Genomic DNA, 17,536 nt, shown 5'->3' on the forward strand with positions numbered 1-17,536 from the left:
GGTCGTGGTAGATCGTTTCTCAAAGTATATCACCTTCATCCCAGCTTCTAAGGAGTGACCTGTAGAGAAGACTACAAAGTTATTTGTAAAGCATGTGGTAAAGCACTGGGGCATACCAAAGAGAATTGTGAGTGATCACGATGCTCGCTTTACAAAAAAGTTCTGGCATAAAGTATTTTGGTTACTTGACTCTGATTTGCTATTTTCAACAAGCTTTCATCCGCAGACAGATAAACAAACATAGCGCATCTACAGGATACTTGAATAGTACCTTAGGCACTTTGTTAGTGTCAATCAGAAAAACTGAGTGAAACTCCTTGACGTGACACAGTTTTGTTACAATCTGTAGAAGAGCGAGTCTTCAAGCCACAACCCATTTGAGATAGCCACGGGGCAGCAACCACGAACCCCGCACACTCTTGCCGCACAAGAAAAAAGGTCATCATTCGTCTATCAGTTTGTTCGCGAATGACACGAACAGAATGAGTTGACGAAGGCATTCTTACACAAGGCGGTAAAGAGAATGAAGAAGTGGGTGGACAAGCATCATCAGCCTGTTGGGTTTCAAGTTGAGGACCAAGTGTTGATGAAGTTATATCCAGATCGCACAGACATCTTCCGTGGGCGGCACCGTGGATTGCTCAGAAAGTATGAATGACCCTTCACCATCACAAAGAAGATGAGCAAGTTGGAGTTGCCCCAAGACTTCAAGGTGCACCCGATGTTCCACGTGTGCAACCTCAAGCAGTTTCATCCAAACGATGAAAATCCAAAACGCAGTGTGCCACAACGTGTTGCCATCATGCAGAGGGCCCTGACAGTACAACGGGCAAAGAAGCACCTTAGTCAGATCCTTCACCACAAGGTCAACTACTTGGGCGAAGCGAAAAAATACTTACTACAGTAGAAGGAAACAGCAGAACCTACGTGGGAGCCAGCATTCCGAATAAACAGCCGCTATCCGACTGAAGTCAAGGCTTACCATGAAACAGATGGCGTCGAGGACAACACATGATTTGAAGGGGAGAGCATGTTCCCTTGTGACTCACATTATAAAGTTGCGCTTAGAGTCTGTTTTACTTTTGTTGAGTCTGATGTAAGCTACCCGGTTGAGGTGAATCAATATCCCGAAGAGGCAGCCCGTATACTTGAATTGTAATAGCCTGCAGGCAAAATTATGAATGAATCAAATGCGTTGAGCTTTCTTTTGTTCACCCTCGTTTTGATTGCTTCTTGTGATTGCAATTCTTCTCCCTCTATTCTCTCTTGGTCTCTTGAACTCTGATTACAAGCTTCCGCGACTGGCAAGCGAGCTGACAAGTAAGCTTGCGGCGGTAAGAAAGGACTATCGCGTTGTGCTGGCTTATTGAAGTAAATAGGCCCGTGACAATCTCAATGCATTTGAATATGACCTTGAACAGAAATGATATATATATATATATATGCACACACGAGATCACAAAGAGAATCGGGGGTGGGGGGGGGGTGTTAGCAGACTTTGCAGATAGTCTCGATTAAACTAGCATTCTTTCCTTTTTTAAATTCTAGTCTTGGTTTAGGACACATTTGTTCAAGGCGCAAAAATAACTGAGTTATGTTATAGCCATTCATACTGATTATCACAGAGACTGTCACTAGAAAATTACTCTCATTTTCACTAAAAAGAAAAAAGAAAGAAAAACTGCTTGAGATTACCAAGAGGAAAAACAACATAAAAACAAGAAACCCCAGGGAGACATCTTACAAAAGTTAAGACTCCAAATCCAATCATCTTTTTTATGCATTGGTATTTTTAGCACCGGGTGGTGAATCAATCAAAACCCATATTGAACAGCTCCAACATGAATATACCCCATCATTTAACATCGGCTTTGACCATCACTGATATGTAACTGAAGCTTATGAGTTTGATCAACGTATCGAAGGAATTAGACAACAATAGAAAGGGGCATTTTAACTTACTCATGGAGCCAAGCGATCAATACGCCACACATGTTTCCCTTCAATCTCTCTTATAGAATATCTCAACCTGTCAGAGAGAACTGAAACATTAACAGTGCTGATTATTCTTTTACAAGGAACGGCTAGAACAAGACCTTAATCAAAATAAGACAAGAAAGGCCTCAAGACAACACAATTTTCAGATAGCAAGGTGTAATTCCAATTCTAACTGTTGTTCCAAGTTGAGCAAATCGCCTTAAAATAGTGAGATACCCTTCAATTTACATACCTTATTAAATGACACAAACATCAGTCTCAAAACTAAAAACCTCTCCAATTCTTCTGTAAACAATGAAAAGAACTTTCTCCTTTCCCACCGAATTACAACCTTTGAAGAATAGTAAGATCCATTCAAGATCTATAATAGTATGGAGCTTTTGAAAGAAATGACCATAAATCTTTGTGTACCGACTCCTAATAAAGAGCTTTATGAACCATAGAAATACCAATTGGTATATGTTATTATGGGAGAAAGCATTTAACCCATGCTGAACAATGTTAGCTATTACTGTTGGAACTGATAGGATACGTCAAAACACTAAAAATGATGAAATATCTCTTTTGAATCTGCAGATGGCCAGTACTGGTATAGTAGCTAGTAATAGTTTGTGTCATTGTTTCTCCACCACTCTCAACGGTTCTACAAGAATTCCAGTTTTATGATGAAGAACCAAACTCACCTATCATGCAAACGAGATTGCTGGCCTTGCCAAAACTCAATCATGGTTGGTCTCAGACGGTAACCTCCCCAATGCTTTGGTCTAGGAATTAAGCCCCTGCAATTAAGTTTACCACAGAAATAGTTACATTAGCTTAATAGTACATGGATGGAAAAGAATTGTACTTATGCAAAGCAACATCAGATACTACAATAAATTCATTCTACCAAATACCAGAACATGAAGTCTCTTAGGAATTCATAAGAGTCCAACACCCAAATTAGGGATATTGAAGATTTTCCATTTAGTCAGAACAATACACTTGACAATTTGCATCTTGAAGTTGTGTGAGTCTAGTCATAAATATCAGCAAGATTTCATTACATGACATTTTAAAAAACAGTAATATTGCATCATTTTGACACTATTTCTATTTTATATAGTTTCTTCAATTGAAATAAGATCCAAAAAAAAGTTGGCAAAGAGAGGCATATGGACCCACCAGACCCACATATACCCCTCTCTAAAGGGAGCTAGTTCTCAACTCCATCCACTACCCAAACTGAAGGGGCAGAAAAAGGAACAAAAAAAGAAAGCTTTCAGAGTATTCACATTTTTTTTTATCTTATGCAAGCCTATGATTTTTACAAAACACTATGATACAACACTATTGTATTGAAATTGCAATACTAGTTATACAAAATGCATTTCACAATAATGAAGCAAGGCATTCAGAGAATGTTTTCAAAACAAAACAAAGTATATGTCTGAATGGTTAATAATGTCATTTGGGCTTACAAATGCACCAATTATTTCATACAATCAATAAATGATATATTAAATCCTGTTTTGAAAAAATTTGTTCAAGTCATTCTTGATGATATTCTAGTATACTTCTCTCAAAAAAAAAGATATTCTAGTATACAGTTTCTTGAGAAGTGCACTTGCATCACTTAAAGTGTGTGTAGAGATCCTTGGATTTTATTTCATGAATCCCATTCACCAGGAATTGCACTATCTAAATATATGATTTGAACATCCTTAAAATATTTTTTGTATATATTAACCCATAACCTTCACATATTACATATCAGCCCAACATAGGTTGCCCAAGTAGTTAGGGTTGTCTTGGAAAGATGGAAGAACCCCATCTCGCCCAGGATCGATTCCCCCTTGGGATCATACCATTGGCTTGCCTGGTGGGTGCTCCTTGTGGGCTAAGGCACTCACCGGGGGTTTACTATTCGAGGGGGTGTCATTAAGTGCAGGTTTCTCGTCATCAAGAAAAAAAATTAAAAAAAAAAACTTCACATACCTCAACTTGTATATGCCTCCATGTGTGTCATTAAAGCAACATGCATAAATTCGATTCACATGATATGTTATATCATGTTGAGTAAGAAATATGCATTAGAATGTCCTAACTGTGCTGTGATATCTTTCTAGGCCTGCAGCCAACACCTATTTGACCTTCATGTTTAAGCTGGTGATGCAAGGCCAACAGTTAACACATTATAATACTAAAGTTGAAAATTTCCACACTTTTCAAGCACAACTGACTTCAAAGCTGGCAAACACAAAAATAATTGTGATTTCTTGAGGCATAACAAAAAATTTTATGTCAAAGAAAAGGAGGAGAGGGCAAAGTGAAAAGATAACACCCCAAGAGGCTAGCAGCCAAAAGTACACAATAGAACTAATAAAGCACGAGAATAAAACCAAGAGATCCAATTAGCACAAGAAAAAAACTACCCCACCAACAAGAATCAACTAAAGAGAGGGCAATGTCCATTAAAGGTGTCCCAACTACAAAGTTCTCTTTGCATAAAGGAATGTATGTCAACATTGTAAAAATCATAAAGTATCAAACCATACATTATGACACCATACTAAGAAGGACAAAAACTAATAAGGCACAACCCTGAAGCTAGTTACAAAGGTGTATCGATATTGTGTTGTATGTAACTGTCTCATACAATAACGCAAGAGTTAGGACTTTGAGGATTTTTTGGGTTCTTCATTCTTGAGTTTGTTTTTCCATGAGAAGGATGGGATTTCTGGTGATTGGAACCAGAGGAAGGAGATTTATATCATTCTAATCCATTCTTTTCAGGTTTAGGTAACAAATCTTTCTATTTTGCTTAGATCTAAAGATTTGGAGTAGCCATGAGCCTATGACATTGATTAATTTGACATTGGGGACCACTGCCATGGGGGCAGTGCACATCAAGAGACCTATCAGTGAATATAAAATTGCATGCTCATTTAAATTACTCACTGTTTTTGTATGTTTGTATCATAGTCACCTATATCGTTCAAGGTAATTTCTCGGCGAGGGCTTTCTTGGAGAGATGTTCAAAATTTTGTATTTCTTGGGAAAATCTCAGGACTTTAAAAAATTAAAAAAATACAAATAATAACCATAAAGATAAGAAAATAATAAGTCTTGCATTATTATTCTTCCAAAATATACAGAAACAAGTTTTCAAAGGTTTTAAAAATATAAAAGAAACAAAAAAAATAGGAAATGTAAACTTAAAATATAAGAAAAGAGTTTTTTCCAAAAAATATTGTGATATTTTGAAACTGAACTTTGTTCTACATGTAATGCAGCAATTTAACATCTTAACTAGTGGAAGTCATTTTTCTAAAAGGACGCAATGAAATTAGACACTTTAATAAAAGTACAGAAGGACCTAAAACCACCATCTCACTTGAAACTTACACATCAGAAAATCTGGCTTCCAACTCCTCATATGCTTGGTAAACCACTTGCCTTCCTGGTACTATAGAGCTCTGATTCCGATCACAAGTTAGCATTCTCCGCAATGCAAAAAGTCAATTTTAAAATCAACAAAAAATAGGCAGACCTGTTTGCTGACAATGGCTCCTATCTGACTTCCTCTTGGGCGACTGTGGAAGTACTTCTCAGACTCTTCTTCACAAACTTTTTGTACATTTCCTTCTATTCTTACCTGACAATGATGTCAAAAAACACAGGACAAGTTTCCAAATCAAAGATACAAGCAAAAAGATATGTTCACCTTTGTCCAATCCCTCTACATTCCTTACTCTTCTATTTTAGGACACTGACAATGGTCTAAACACAAACATGAAATGCATGGTGTTTACTTGGTTATTATAAATTTCCTATCATCTTTAGAGTAATGGAATTGATGAAAATGGCAGTATATCAGATGATAACCATATCACCCAGAACTTCCAATTTGAGAGCTTATTTAGGAAACCTGCAGCTACTGTATTCACTTTATAGGTGCTCTCCAAAATTACCAGTTTTGACATCCCAATTCCATTTCCTTAAACCACTTCAGAATAATGGAAATGTGTCCTGCCAGAAACTAGCTCTGCGATTTTTGGACACTGTCATTTCAGCCCTTTTGGTAATGTGCTTGTGTGTGTGTGTAAGTATATCATTTTTGGGCCATGATAATACAGGCAACACAGGTAGCACCATCTTGTAAAGATGTCCCCTTCTACCAGTTTTGGGCCTTCCATAGAAAGAAATTGGTAGGAGAGCATTTGAGTACTCATTTAGTTTTAACTGTTCAAAATTGCTGGCTTCCTTACAGACATTAATTGGCCTCTAATTTGGCCACAGATTTCTGACCAAACCGGCCCTGGAAAATGGCAGAACATAGTAGAGGGCTGGCACTTGTGTTTTGTATGTGAATGCATGTGTGCATTGTTGTCACCTGGGCACGGGTACGGAGGGTACGACACAGCAATTTCAAAAAAGTAGGAGTACGGGGACACAGCTATATATATATATATATATATAGAGAGAGAGAGAGAGAGAGAGAGAGAGAGTTTGGGTCTGAGACTCTGAATCATGAGAACATAGGATCCAAGTTTAATTAAATACAAAAATGTCATTTATAGACGTACACAATCACAATGACCACTTATGGATCAATTACATGAACACAAATCCACACAAATTACCCACTTAAGGGCACACAATAAACATAAAAAATAGGATTTGCATTCAATAAAATGCTCTAAGCAAAAGCATTACATGATGTGGCATTTGAACCAGAGTTACCAGTCAAGGAAGCGGGAGCGGGAAGCGATACGGGAAGCGGGAGCGGGAAGCGAGGCACTTTCAAAAATTTAGGAAGCGGGGAAGCGGGGGACCACTTAGAAGAAAATTCCAAACCGTCTCGGAAACGACCTAGGAAGCGAACCGGAAGCGACCTAGGAAGCGAGGGGAAGCGAAAAAATGGAAAAATGGGGAAGCGAGGGGGAAGCGAGGGGGGAAGCGTGGGGGAAACGTGGGGGAAGCGTGGGGGAAGCGCGCTTCCCATTTATGGGAAGCGCGTTTCCCATAAAAGGGGGACGCGCTTCCCATAAAAGGGAAGCGCCTTCCCAAAAAAGGGGGACGCTTCCCCTCACGCTTCCGAAGCGCGACGTTGCTTCCGAAGCGCGCTTCCCCTTTTGCCTAGGCGCTTCCGGTAACTCTGATTTGAACTCCTTTCTATACACAAGGGAACCAAGAGGGAGTTGTTGGGGTCTCCCCAACGGCTATTAGCCGTTTGGGAGATCCCAACGGCTCTATGGTCAAAAGACCATTAAGCCCAACCCTAATCTAGGATTTATAAAATACAAATAAAATAAAAAATAAAAATAAGAAAAATATACAATGTGTACAATGACCACAATACCCTTATATTTAAAAAATGACTAAAATACCCCTATATACATTAACACTCCCCCTCGAACTTATGGTGTGATCACTGAAAGCTTGCCTAATAAGAAATGAAACCTAGGTGAAGAAAAGGCCTTAGTAAAGAAGTGTATCTTCATATATGACACATGGCAGCGAAATCGTCTTATTCAAAAATTCTTCTCTGACATAATGGCAGTTCATCTCGACGTGCTTAGTGCACTTATGAAAGGTATAATTTTCAACAATATATATAACACTTTTATTACAACATAACCTAAATGGTGTGGTTGATGATACTTTACATTTTAACAGTAATTTTGCTCATTTATGTTGATGATACGATGCATACAAAAGGAATGATCTATTCTCTTTAAATTCGTCACTGACCAACCTATTGCCTCTTTATGCTCATGCAAAACTTGCAGAAGTTGGCACTATTGAGTGCTCGACAGGTCTGCCACAATAATCACAGACAAGGTCTGCTCTTTTCCTAAGAACGCATACTTGAGAGAAGCTGATAGAGGCTTCAACTCAAGCTCAGGCGGGTTCTCAATCGAAGGTTTGGCAGGTTGCTCTGTCAAATCCAAGAGGGGCTTGATGTGCCAGGTCCAATTCAGCTCACCTGACCATCTATCAATCAATTCAGCTCTTTTCCTATTGCCTCTTTATGCTCATGCAAAACTTGCAGAAGTTGGCACTATTGAGTGCTCGACAGGTCTGCCACAATAATCACAGGCAAGGTCTACTATTTTCCTAAGAATGCATACTTGAGAGAAGCTGATAGAGGCTTCAACTCAAGCTCAGGCGGGTTCTCAATCGAAGGTTTGGCAGGTTGCTCTGTCAAATCCGAGAGGGGCTCGATGTGCCAGGTCCAATTCAGCTCACCTGACCATCTATTAATCAATCCTACGCTATCCTCTCCGAGTGAATCATCATCATCCTCCTGAGGTGGATCACATGGTTTTTACCTTATTTTGCACATTACATATATAAGTTATGTCTTTTAAACTATACATATCTTTAAGATATTTTCATGCATCACTAGCAAAATCAAATTTTGCTAAGTTTGGGCATTTTTTGATATCAACACTATTGATGAGCCACCCAATGATCTTGAAATGGCTCATCCTCTATTCTTTCTACTTTTTCTCATATTCGGTAACGGCTTTAGACATATCTTTTCTTTGGAGAGTCGCTTCCTTTCCATTTTGGTGAGCATAAGTTTAGGCTCTCTTTCGGTGCCATCAACCAAACCCCATATACCTTTTTCTCATATTTTATGTTTTATTATGGATGCCCACATCTCATAGTTAGAATCATTAAGTCTCACAGGAATGGAGATGACTTCTCTTTGGTCCTTCATTTTTACAACAAGGAGAGAGAGAGAGAGAGAAAGAGCTAGAAAATAAAAGAAAGGGGAGAAGATAGCAAGAAATTTGTTGAAGAGACTTGATGATGTGCTTCTCAATGCAACGATCCCACAAACTGATGTTTCACCAATCTTTCAATCCTCTTATTGGCCTTTACGAATAAATCACAACCCAAGAGCACCAAAGCTCTGATACCATGTAATGAAACAAAAACAAAAACAATAAAATGTCTCTTATGGGCTTACAAGAACACAATACAAAATCACAATGGACCACTTATGGGTAAAGCACATACACCTAAGCCACTAAAGGACAAAGAACACAACTAAAAATATAAAACTTGCATATTGTTGAAATGCTTAAGAAAGCATTATAAAATATAAGGGGAAAACCCTTATTTATAACCACAAGAGAGGGAGAGTGAAGTGTCATATTTGTGACCGTTGGGCACAGCCCAACAGCTAGTTGAAGTTGTCCTAAACAGTCGCATGCAATACAATTTAAAAAAAGAAAATAAAGAAAATGAAAAAGAAAAAAAATACAAAGTCAGCCCCTAATGAGCTGACCACTATTACAATGAAAATTTGCCGAAATACCCCTGATGGGTATTTCGATTTACATACAAATACATAGACTATATATATTAACACATGCACAGATATATATATATATATATATATATATATATATATACATACATATATATGAATAAATATATATTAGATACACAATCTTAACCAAACCTGGACAACAAAACCAAGTTATAAAAGGGAAAGGTCTCTCTCTCTCTCTCTCTCTCTCTCTCTCTCTCTCTCTCTCTCTCTCTCTCTCTCTCTCTCTCTCTCTGCCAAGGGGGAGGATGAGGGTTTCAGGAGAGCAGAGAAAGCGGGAAGGGCAGCGGGACCAAAATGGCCCCTCCCTTCCGACCTTATGTAAAAAAACAAAAACTCGGGTCTGAGTTGGACCCGACCCACGGCATACCTGCACTGCGTCCAGTACCTGCCCCCCGTGTCGACACGGGTACACGACCATTTTAGCGTGTCCCGGTTACATAGGTGCATTGTTGACAGATTTTCACAATGTCATCAAATTCTTAGTCAATCAATAGTCCATGGAAAAATAAAACAAAGGAATTTGAAAATCAGCATTATTCATCAACAAATCAGGATTCACATACTCCTGAGACTTGGAGCAAATTAGAGTTGTTCCTCCAATTGTTAGATCAGAACTAGTGGCCTTTACAAAGAAAATAGAAAGGTACAACTAATGAAAATGCTTACTTGGCGATTCAGACTATCCCAGAAAAAGAGAAGGCAAGCATTTGGATTTTCTGATATTTCAACTGCCTTTCGACTCTCATAATTAGTGTACCTAGTCAGGGGGGGCAAGAAAAAATGGAATAAGCATCACCAGAAGTATAAATTCAGAAGATTGATAATAAAAATCAAGACCATCATGTGAAAATAAAAAGGAACGATGTAATGCTACTCAACATCTGCTCAGAAGCAGTTCCTACCAGATAAAACCATTCTCATCAAAGCCTTTCAGTAACACCATTCTTGAAGAACTGCACGCAATGATTAGAAGAAAATATAAAACAGACTACCAAAGGAAAGACACCTCTATAAGAACAAGCAAATGCATCCAATAAGAAATTATAAATCCTAGATTGCCAAAAAATAAAATAAAAAGTTATAAATCCTGCAAGATAGCATGACAAGTTCTTAAACATTCAGAAAAGATATAGAAGATAAGTAGATGCTCAAATCTCCTAAATGGCAAGAAAAATACGACCAGAAAGAAGCCAGCTTGATTTGAAAGAAACATACGGTTTCCCACTTTTGTCAGCAGTCGACAAGGCCATAGCATTCGGCTCGCGCAGACCGGCAGCAACAGCATCCTCAAACCATTTGCGGAACTGTGAATTTGATATATATATATACGTGAAAAACAAACCAACTGTAAATAAACAAACAAAGATGTGTTGAATGGTGCCCTTCTACCTGGTCTATTGGCTCATCCTTCACCTGATCCTCAAGAAAAACAGGAGAAATATAATTCTCTCTTAAAGATGAAACATCTACTGTTGGAGGTTTTCCAAGTCGAACACACATAGAAGTTCCAGGATACTGTGGAAGGTTAATCCTATACTTCTGTGAAATTGTTAGAGGGACAAATCTACCGCCTAGAAAGTGGTGTGGACCAGAAAATTTCTTGGCACACAGCTTTGGAGCTGTCAAAGAAACCTTGAAGAAAGAAATTTCAACACTTCTCAAATTTTCAAGAAACAATGCACTAAGATCAAGATTTACTTTCTCATCAAAAAACAAAAAACTGCAAATATCCAAAACAAAAAGACCACTTAAAATATTTGACCAACACAAACCAGCATATCTGGCTTGATTCCTCTTCCATCAATATCTCCATCCTCGACATCCCATCCTGAAGGTATGTCTATGGACACAATTGCAGGTATTCTTGCACCATGATTCAAACTATGCAAGTCAACTAGGCGTTGAATAAGAATATCAAACGGGGGCCTAGGTGTACCTACAATTCCATCAGATAAGATAACCCAAATAAATTAGACAAAGGTCAACTCCATTTACTGAACCATAAATACAAAAAACTACATTTTCAAACTATGGATAAGCATAGAAACTATATGGTAGCTTATTAAACTTCAAGATGGAATGATCAAGACTGAACAAGTGTACACTAGCCAAAAAAGCCTATACTTTTACCAACATGATTATATTTCATATATGCTGCTAAACATTTCAACAGACAGATAATAACCTATCAATAAGCTTAGGATACCCAAATTTGCAGTTAAACTGGAGGATGTTGTCATATTGAAGGTCTTACGTGGATTTCCCAGCATAAGGTGCTCTAGGGCTGGAACATGCACACTTTTTGAAGATCAAATAATGTTGAAATCCTTGTTACATATGCATAGATACCTGTATGAGTGCGTGTACGTATCATAGTCACCAATGTTGGACTAGCAACAATATCAGCAAAGCACTCACTCAAAGAAATTAAAAATAAGCAATTTTCCTAGGAAAATCACAACAAATAAAAAATTAATAATTCAAAAAATAAAAAAACAAAAATACTACATTTGTCAAAAAATATCATGCTCTTCATTTAGAGTATTTTCATGCATTTCAATATTTTGAAATTTTTATATTTTCTGAAAAAATATTTTTAAATGCAATAAATTCAAAATATTGTGATATTTTATGACTACACAGCACGCACGGATGTATGTATGTAATATGTATATATAGGGTAACTGGTTCCTCCTAACAGCTTAGTGTATGAAAAGTTGAATGAACAAATTAGTTTTCAAATTTGCAAGTGGTTTCTGCCTAATTTGTACCAAGACATGTCCTTATATGCTTGCTTACGACAAGCATGCTTTCGATCAAACAACTTCAGTTAGAAAGCCTAAACTTTTATCGTCAAATTTAAATCCAACATGAGCCATTGATTTTTAGATTCCTTTAAGAATAACCTAAAATGTAGAACTTTCTAATCTAAAAGATGTTTTTGATTAAATAAAATATAAAGATCACGTTTGTAGGCCTGCATTATAGAATATGAGATTAAAAAAATGAAAACCAAACTGCCCACACACTAAGCTGGTAGGAGAGGGAGAGATGCTTACATGGCATGAACAGATCCAATGCTATATATATATATATATATGAGAGAGAGAGAGACTTAGATGGCGTGGACAGCTCCTACGGTAGCAATTATTGCATTATCATATGAAGCAATCCATAGATAGGGGTCCCTATAACCTTAAGATTATTATGGCGCATGGAACCATATCAGAGCTTCTTACAAGTCTATTTCTAAATATCCAAGTTAATGAATAGAACATAGCAAATTTACCATGGAATGAGAATCCAAACACTGCATCTAATATTATGTCAAATTCATTTGATAAGTCGAGCAGCAAGTCATCTGCAGTTATGAAGGGAATTGACAAGGATTCCAACTGCAAAAATTTCAAAATAAAAGGATAATACAGAAGTGAAATGTCATCCAAAACTTTTTAACTTAAGTTCAATAGACTATGGTGCCTAGCATGTTAACAAGGCACACCTGAGTAACCAGACTAGTATAAAGAGTCTTTGATGTACGCTTTGGATAACAAACAAATGGCTTATAACCAAAGTGATGTAGATGCCGAGCAGCCACCAGACCATCACCACCATTATTCCCAGGGCCACAGATAACAAGAACACGAATGTGTGTGCTTGGCTTGTAGACCTAACAAGAAAAATACCCTGTTACATAATATGCTTGATTTCAACTACGTAAATGGACAACATACGTGTTAGGTAACTATAAGCTATCCATTGGCATAGCCTAATGAATGAATCATAGTCACAAATATCAGTATCTCGGCGAGGCTATTTCTCGCGATATTATAGGTTTGATGATAAATCTTGAAAAAATCGCGGGAAAATCTCAGTGCTTAAAAATTTTAAAAAAAATATAAAAAATAAGTAAGAAAATATCATGTTTAGGCAATAAACATATATAATAAAAGAAATAAGCAAAACATATTTAAGATGTAGAAAATAAATAAAAACAATAAAAGTATCACAATATTATCAAATTGGCAATACTTTCAAAATATCATGATATTTTACCTATAATATCCTTTGTTGAAAATACAGTGATAATATACGATATTTTGAAAATATTGCTGATATTTGTGACTATGGAATGAATGCTGCAAAGTGACACCATCTGTTTCAGGTTTTCACTCATTTGAGAACATGCATGCCAGCAATTGAGGAATGAACCAAATCAGTTAAAAATTTCTCCCAATAATCCAAAAAGTTGGTTGTATAAAACGATCTAACATCCACTCAGAATGGGTCACATAACCTACTGACTGGTGAAAATAAATTCCCATCCACACCAGCCAACCCCCACTTCAGAAATACTTTTAGGGTGGGAAGTGTGTTTCGCATGAAATGCACCCTCCCCTTTATGTGAACCCTAGCCAGGGAACGCTCATAAGCAGAATATATTTGTTTCATGTGTTGGTATTTCCACAATTCCCATTTGTGCAAAGTGTTTTCCAATTAGAGTTCAGAATTTTGACCTTCAAGTGATATATATATATATATATATATATATATATATATATATATATATATATATATATGTGTGTGTGTGTGTGTGTGTGTGTGTGTGCCGCTAAAATATGAGAAATACCATGTGAACCAAGATTTTCATGGGTTTTTTTCCTTAAATCTGAGCATACGGATGTGATCTACATGACTGGTTTTAAAGGGACCGCCTCTTGAATCATCTGATTGAGATGCATAAGCAGGATTTTTTAAGGCTTGAAAATCGACAGCTCAGAATTTTCGCAAATAAGCATCCAAAAATCATGTCTTTTCATCGAAAAAGCATGATCCAATAGTCAATTCCTAGCAAATGAACCATCTGAAGGGTTGGATTTGCAAAAAAAAATATTTTAAATGACTAGTTCACACTCTAGTTCTCATATTCTACTGGCCTATATATATATATATATATATATATATATATATAAACAACGACAAACTTATTAGTTCATTTAGAAATCTGTTATTATCATGCGAATGAAGCAAAAATGAGTAAAATAGTGGTCTGAAAGCCTAATACACCAATATTAGGAATCACTCAATGGGAGATTTGCTTCACTTTGTTGATTCATCAACTTGTCCCAAGGCTTTCTGCAATTTAACCGACTACTTGTTCCTATGATCTTTGAGAAACAGGGAGGTTATGAACTAATAGATGACACCATAGTACCAAACTACCAATATTGCCAATATTTTGAAATATAGTGATATTAATGATTTTTTTGCATTAAACAATAAACCATGAAAATATCATGATATTTTTCAAAATATTGACAATAACATAAACATCACAAATATATTATGATAGTAACATGATATTTTCAATAATTGTTCTTATTTTCTATATTTTGAGTATATACTTTTTCTAATGCTTTGTTTCTTTTGTATTTTAAAAACTTCTCTAACAGTTTCTTTATATTTTTCTAAGAAAATTACCATTAAGGCCTATTATTTCTTATTTGTTTTCTTTTTTTACACTTTTTAAACTTCTTAAATTTTTTAGATTTTCTGGGAAAAAAAAACACTTCTTGAGAAACTACCAAGAAAAATCCTAACCGAGACATTGCTCATGGTGACTATCCACGACACTGATATACAAATACACTACAACAATTTGTTGTTTTGCCTCAATCTTCCTCTGCGTAAGCATGGGTTCGTTGTGTGCATTGCTCAATATATGAAACTCATTTCATTTTTTGTTTTATAACTTTCAGTTTAATTAGTTAATATCAATCACATTAAGAAAAGGATAGAATCAAAATCTTTACTCAAAAATTTTATTTTTTTTATCCTGTCGAAAAATAGAAGCATCCATGATTTAGTAGGCAACTGTCCTCCTTTTAAGACACTGCCTAACACTTTAACAGTGAATGAATAGAATGGATAGAACAGCTTGGGTTGTAAGAGAGCGCCTCGTTTGTTGGTAAGATGGTTCGAAACATTCTTATAAATCAAAGATCAACTCTTAGGTAGATTTCAATCACACTTGTTCCAGACTTCGCTTTGAAAATTTTTAACAGTTAATATCATATCGGACGTGTTCAACTCGATAGAGCGGTTTCCAGCAATTGTCTAAGAACATCACTGTACATAGCATCTTCGGAACTAAACCAAAAAACAAAACGCGAGATAAAGAAGGGCACTCACCTCCGCGACAGCGGTTGCAACACTCAACCCAGCAAGTTCCTACAGACATCAATTCCAATAAATCAACAAAATGCACAATTAATGAAAGCCCTCCCTCGCTTCGCCGCCCAAAGAGAAGAGAAGACTACTTCAGATCGAATGAGAGAAAGCAAGAAATCACATCGAGTAATCGAGAGAAGAAATGCAGTTTTACCATCAACTGATCGACGCTAAATCCGAGAGGGCCCATCAAGATCTCGTCGATCTCCGCCGCCTCTTTCTGAGTAAGGTAAGAGATCCGCTCGGGGGACTCCAAATCCTCCAGGGATTTCTGGGGAACCACCTTACCGCTCATGACTCCCCCCGATTCAATAGATGCGCTGCAGATGCCTCGAGTTCTAAGAGCAGGGAACCAAGGACGTCGAGCCTGTGGACCACCCAAGAAATTATTTAAGAAAAAATAACGACGAGCTAAACAGGCAATCGACCAGAGCAAAGATTGAAGTTAAAAGAAAGATTCTCATCTTCCAAAGGAGGAGAGATTCGTTTCGATACCTTAGGCTTGGGAAGGGTAGGGAGAGCGAGGATCGAGGAGGCTGTGAGGAGAGCACTCGAGGTGATTTTGGAGGTTGGCAAAAGAGAGGAGGTAGCAGTGATGATGATAAGATCGGCCATCCTTTTCCTCCCCCATGACAACATAATGTTATGCTATGCCTATGCAGCGCTTCTCACAGCCACATTATGAGGCGGGTGGGCACGTGCCCACCCTGACCCGCTGAAACCCCACAAGGGGGTATGGATCGACCCGCAGCAGTGCCCACCCTAACCGCAAGTAGGGATGGCAGTGGACCGGGGGGACAACGGGGTCCCACCCTGCCTCGCCCCGTTTGGACCGGGGATGGAGACAAGGATGAAGGTTAAAATCTATCCTCCTGCAAGGATGGAGGCGGGGATGGACTTACGCTTTCCCTCGCCCTGCTCCATCCCTGTTGCAATCCCGGCCTCGTCCCCAATCCTTAGACCAAGGGGAAACGGGGCTCCGCCCGGCCTCAGCCCCGTTTGAATCAGGGATGGAGGCAGGGTGGTGGAAGTTAAAATCCATCCCCGTGCAAGGATGAAGGTTCAGATTTTGAAACGGGGCGGGAGTGGAGACTTTGTCCCCCGACCCAGTCCACTGCCATCCCTACGCAGAAGGCCAATGGTAGTGTCCAGGGTGAGCACTGGTGCCCCGTTGTACCAGACGGGCTCTTAGTCCTCTTTCTCTCTCAAATTTTTTTTTCTTTTGAGTGTCGCATCAAGCTGCCTGCCGAATCTTTCAAGGAACTTGTTGTTGATCTGTTCTGTTGATTATACAAAAATAAGTTTATAATTTGTGTAGTGGTATTTGGGTTTGCTATTGGCATGGCTGAAATTCCAACCTTGATGCAAAATTGCGGTGCTGATGATTTATTTAGTTCGTAGGGCATTCTTGAGAGCTTTGATTGAATCCATCTTGGTGTTAAGTTATGACCCTTTTTTTTGGCTCTATCTCTTCTTTTTATCCATCAGGTGGGATGTCAGTCAACATCTTGGTTGTCTGGACCCTAACTAGCTTTACGATGCATTGCCAGCTATTGGATTTCTAGTTTCAAGTCTCATTTTTTTTGCCCAAATGGCGATTAAACGACCATTATCAATAGCTTGCTGTAATGGAACTAAGTTTAAGCAAGGACATGCACCGATGAGGATGGCAGTATCTCTATTTGGAGAAGAAGAAGGTTGTTGGTTATGCTTATCGGGAAAGAAAATGAAAATAAAGCAAGAAGAGAAGAAGTGAAGTTTTGGGGCGGGGTTGGGGAATTAATCAAAGGGTTCTTATTGTTCTCATGTGACCTACTTTGTAGAATCTTGTAACTTTTTTTGGGTCACCCTTGCACTTTGGTTTAGGTTGATCAATACCCTTAAGGGTTAGCCTAGCAAAATTATGAATGAATGCAAATGCGTTGAGATTTTTTTTGTTCATTACTTTCAAGTGATTGCAATTTCTTTCTTTTT

General features: G+C 37.8%; 1 protein-coding gene and 1 long non-coding RNA gene across 4 annotated transcripts; both read right to left on the reverse strand.

Moving 5' to 3' along the window:
• Positions 1 to 257: 257 nt before the first annotated feature.
• LOC149841548 (uncharacterized) lies at positions 258 to 1,163 on the reverse strand. The gene is made up of 2 exons (XR_016431452.1): positions 900 to 1,163; positions 258 to 814 (listed from the first exon to the last, which is right to left on the reverse strand). It is a non-coding gene; the product is annotated as an uncharacterized LOC149841548 (long non-coding RNA).
• A 509-nt stretch (positions 1,164 to 1,672) lies between these two features.
• LOC149841549 (pyridoxin (pyrodoxamine) 5'-phosphate oxidase) lies at positions 1,673 to 16,222 on the reverse strand. 3 transcript variants are annotated; one of them, XM_090003903.1, is made up of 15 exons: positions 16,058 to 16,222; positions 15,717 to 15,929; positions 15,524 to 15,562; positions 12,834 to 13,001; positions 12,621 to 12,726; positions 11,104 to 11,267; positions 10,721 to 10,963; positions 10,547 to 10,635; positions 10,234 to 10,284; positions 9,998 to 10,088; positions 5,531 to 5,635; positions 5,386 to 5,456; positions 2,682 to 2,777; positions 1,963 to 2,029; positions 1,673 to 1,881 (listed from the first exon to the last, which is right to left on the reverse strand). In XM_090003903.1, the coding sequence occupies exons 1-14, from the start codon at positions 16,199 to 16,201 to the stop codon at positions 1,963 to 1,965; spliced, it is 1,647 nt and encodes a 548-aa protein (XP_089860029.1). In that variant the 5' UTR covers positions 16,202 to 16,222; the 3' UTR covers positions 1,673 to 1,881. The 3 variants fall into 3 exon arrangements, 2 of the variants coding, with proteins under 2 accessions (XP_089860029.1, XP_089860028.1); XR_016431451.1 differs by having other exon boundaries at positions 1,673 to 2,029; positions 5,386 to 5,446; positions 16,058 to 16,219; XM_090003902.1 differs by having other exon boundaries at positions 1,673 to 2,029; positions 16,058 to 16,219.
• Between the last annotated feature and the right edge of the window lie 1,314 nt (positions 16,223 to 17,536).

Source organism: Nuphar pumila, chromosome 4 (genome assembly GCF_984573655.1).
Source record: "Nuphar pumila chromosome 4, dmNupPumi1.hap1.1, whole genome shotgun sequence".
Classification (NCBI taxonomy): domain Eukaryota; kingdom Viridiplantae; phylum Streptophyta; class Magnoliopsida; order Nymphaeales; family Nymphaeaceae; genus Nuphar; species Nuphar pumila.

Bases quoted from the DNA above. Each gene is read 5' to 3' on its own strand.
- LOC149841549 (XM_090003903.1), bottom strand. From the start codon at position 16,201: ATGTTGTCATGGGGGAGGAAAAGGATGGCCGATCTTATCATCATCACT. The intron at 15,563-15,716 runs GTAAAACTGCAT...TGATGTCTGTAG, and splicing joins TTAGCGTCGATCAGTTGATG to GAACTTGCTGGGTTGAGTGT. The intron at 13,002-15,523 runs GTGAGTGCCCTT...TTTTCTTGTTAG, and splicing joins TTGCAACCGCTGTCGCGGAG to GTCTACAAGCCAAGCACACA.